This window comes from Trematomus bernacchii, unplaced genomic scaffold (assembly GCF_902827165.1).
Source record: "Trematomus bernacchii unplaced genomic scaffold, fTreBer1.1, whole genome shotgun sequence".
Lineage (NCBI taxonomy): Eukaryota > Metazoa > Chordata > Actinopteri > Perciformes > Nototheniidae > Trematomus > Trematomus bernacchii.
This window is the reverse complement of record NW_022987693.1, coordinates 46,395-50,000: the sequence shown is the minus strand read 5'-3', so window position 1 is coordinate 50,000 and position 3,606 is coordinate 46,395. Positions and strand designations below refer to the sequence as shown.

The 3,606-nt window shown below is 38.4% G+C and overlaps 1 protein-coding gene across 1 annotated transcript in view; it reads right to left on the bottom strand.

Moving 5' to 3' along the window:
• The window catches only part of LOC117489209 (transmembrane protein 100-like), a 1,827-nt gene extending 438 nt beyond the window's left edge, over positions 1-1,389 (bottom strand). Inside the window, exons 1-2 of the mRNA XM_034138382.1 lie at positions 1,352-1,389; positions 1-96 (exon numbers count right to left, since the gene is read on the bottom strand). The exon at positions 1-96 is cut by the window's left edge and continues 438 nt beyond it. Coding sequence (XP_033994273.1) covers positions 1-53 — 53 coding nt within the window. The 5' untranslated portion in view covers positions 54-96; positions 1,352-1,389. The remainder of the gene's footprint in view (positions 97-1,351) is intronic.
• Between the last annotated feature and the right edge of the window lie 2,217 nt (positions 1,390-3,606).

Sequence of the window (3,606 nt, the reverse complement as noted above, 5' to 3'; positions counted from 1 at the left end):
GGTATCTTGGCGTCCAGCATGGAGATCTTACTGGCGAGGAAGAGGTGGGCCATCTTTACACTGATGTCAGAGATCAGCCAATCACAGAACAGCTAGCTGTAAACAGAGAACAATAACAGCCGTTTAGGACAATGTCTAGAAATGTGTTTCTTACAATAAAACAAATAATACCCGGCAATCCTTTTTGATATAGACCTATCCCACACTGTGGACAAAGACACCTCTAAGCAGAGTGGAATATTGAACTTTACGTTTTCAAGTTTGTTTAAATATTTAACTTTTCTTTCTGATATTTGTTGTCCTTTAAGAACGTCAGACCGAGGTGTTTTAAATGTGGCAGAATACATTCAGAAAAGGAACTAGGTGGAAATCTAGAGGAGAGTTTGAAATGATGCACATTTTTATATAGTTTTCTACTTTCTAACCTCGCAAAAGCAGCTTTTTTGTCAAGTTCACCATTTTTGAAAATCTGGTTGGTGCACGAAATCTTGTCTAAAATGTAAAACAATGATTCTGCTCAAAACTGTAAACACTGTAAAATGCCATCTTGATACTGATGTCAGAGATCAGCCAATCACAGCACAGCTAGCTGTAAACAGAAGACAATAACAGACGTTTAGGACGATGTCTAGAAATGTGTTTCTGCAAGACAACAATTCAATTCAATGTTAACCCACAAACCTTTTGACTGTTTTCTAGCACAGATCATAGACCTATCCCAAACTGGGAACAGATACCTCTAAGCAGAAAGCCAGTGTTTAACTTGTCTCATTTTTAATTGGAGACAAAGAAAGTAAAATAAAGTTTGTTAAAATATGTATGTAATTTTTCGGCAGCTTTTCTGATATTATCTGTCCTTTCAGAACGTCAGACCGAGGTGTTTCACATGTGGGAGAATACATTCAGAAGATCAACTAAGTTGAAATCTAGAGGAGAGTTTAGATCCTAGTGAGAAATGATGCACATCTTCAATGTCACATCGTTTTCTACTTTCTATCCTCACAAAAGCAGCTTTTTTCTCATTGGAGAATTTCAAGTAATTCAAGAAATCTACCATGAAAATAATAATTCTGCTTAAAACTGTAAACACTTTCAAATGCCTTCCTTGATTAACACCCAATGTGCAGACTTCACACAAACACCACTAAGTCTCTCAATCCAATGCCTTGAATTGAACGTAATGTTTAAGATGCATGCCCCCCCCCCCCTTAAACAGAGCTATAAGCTATAAGTCCTTGTTAGAGCAGACTGAGAAGCCTTCACAGTATTCAGATCTTCACTAACAACGTAAGGCTGCAGGTTGATAAGTGATGCAAACCCTTTCTCTCCTGGAACATAAAGAATAACTCACAGTTGTGTCTCCATTCTGTTTCAGGTCGTCTCTCTGCAGGATAAATGGGGGAATAAAGGCTATCAATAGAAAAAACGTGGACTTCCCTCCCCCCGAACCTCCTCCTCCTGACTAACATGGAAAGATTTAACTCTTTCCTCCCTTCAGCCGGTACCAACACACTCGTGTTCTTTAAAATAACCTCACTGTAACTCGATCTTCACTTAATTAATGCCAACATCCCTTAAAATAAACTGCCGGACGAGGCTCACAAAGACCGCCTTAAACAGTCCCTATTGTTGACGGTTCACTGATTAACTAAAGCTTTGTTGGGAGATTTGTTCTGTGGGGAACACAGTGAGTTGAAATGATTTATTGTCATTTGGTACAGACTTATCCTTCCTGGTTTTCATCCCAAAAATAATCTATAATTGCAGAAATTGAACCGGGAAAATAGGATCAGGCGTTGGTAAGAAATGTCGGTAAACAGTTTCAAGGAAATGTTCCCGAAAAGTTTTGACTTTGTTTCCATTTTGGACTTTTTCAGACTATCGGGCGATGGGAATAACAGGTCATCAAAGAGTGCAGGGGTTGGTAAGAAATGTTGGTAAACTGTTTCAAGGAAATGTTCCCGAAAGTCTGGAAATATTTGGAAATGTTCAGAATAATGGGCCATTGGAAATATTGAACTTGTGTTGTTTAAAAAAAAAAAGTAAAATTACGTTTTCAAGTTTGTTTAAATATTTAACTTTTCTGATATTTGTTGTCCTTTAAGAACGTCAGACCGAGGTGTTTTAAATGTGGCAGAATACATTCAGAAAAGGAACTAGGTGGAAATCTAGAGGAGAGTTTGAAATGATGCACATTTTTATATAGTTTTCTACTTTTTAACCTCGCAAAAGCTGCTTTTTTGTCATTGGAGAAATTCAAGTTCACCATTTTTGAAAATCTGATTCGTGCACGAAATCTTGTCTAAAATGTTCAATGGAAAACAATGATTCTGCTCAAAACTGTAAACACTGTAAAATGCCATCTTGATACTGATGTCAGAGATCAGCCAATCACAGCACAGCTAGCTGTAAACAGAAGACAATAACAGACGTTTAGGACGATGTCTAGAAATGTGAAATTGGAATAATCAGCCATTGGAATAATTGGCCAAAAGTATAATAATTATTTTAGTTTTATGAATCTCAATGAATGGGACAATCCCACCACTGAAGGACCCTCAGACCTTGATAAGATCCTTTCCAAAAGGTAAATATAATGGATATTTCTGCAGCTTCATTTGGATCAGCTCTGAAGTTGAAAGTCTTCCTTCATCCATCTACCAAGTGTTACCAAATGTTTAAATGAAACAATACAATCTGAACCGAAAACAGGACCTCCTTGTTGGAGGAAATAAAGACCTCGGAGAATAATGGAGTTCCTGCGGTTCTGTAGAAATCTCCTCCGACCGTGCGACGCTGAAATGTTAAACGCCAACAAGTTGTTGAGATTTGGGAGGAAAAGACTTTCTGCAAAGCCCTACAGAATAAATAATGCCATGTGTCTCCATCCAGCTTTATTGCAGTACAGCAAAGACTTCCCTCTACTCTCAGAGACTCACGGTGAGAAACTCTTGAAATGCAAGACTCCGTGCAGCTGCACGCCTCCGATGAAAGCCGTAAAACTTGAACTCTGCTTCTCCGCAGGCTCTGGTGTCCCCGCAGAGGAATCAGAGCAGACTCCAACATCTGGGAGGAATCAGCTGAGAGATATTATTTATTTTTATTTATCCTCCAGATCCCCGTCGTCCTGCAGAGCCCGAAGAGATCCGGCTGAGTCCCGGTGGTCCTCTGCAGGAACAAGGTCTCAGTCGACGGGACAGATCCAATCCAACTTTATTTATACAGCACATTTAAAAACAGAAGAGTTGACCAAAGGGCTGAACATCAATAAATATAATAAAAGCAAAACCGATAGGACAAAAATAAACTAATGTAAAAGCACGAGACGATAAAAGCATACTTATAGCCACAGACTGATAACCCTCATACATGATGTAACAACATTTAAAAACACAACTAAATGAAAATGAAAACACAGACTTGTGTAATGTAAACAGGTCAAAGTGGTTCTTCTCATTCACTCAAACCCTGTTTTTAATTCCATTCACACACTGTCTAGTAGCTTTGTATGTATCAACCATCAACCAAGAACAAGCATACTCCATGACAACCATTCTTGCCCAACCATAAGAAAAGTAAGACTAAATATTTAGAACTAACGCCAAA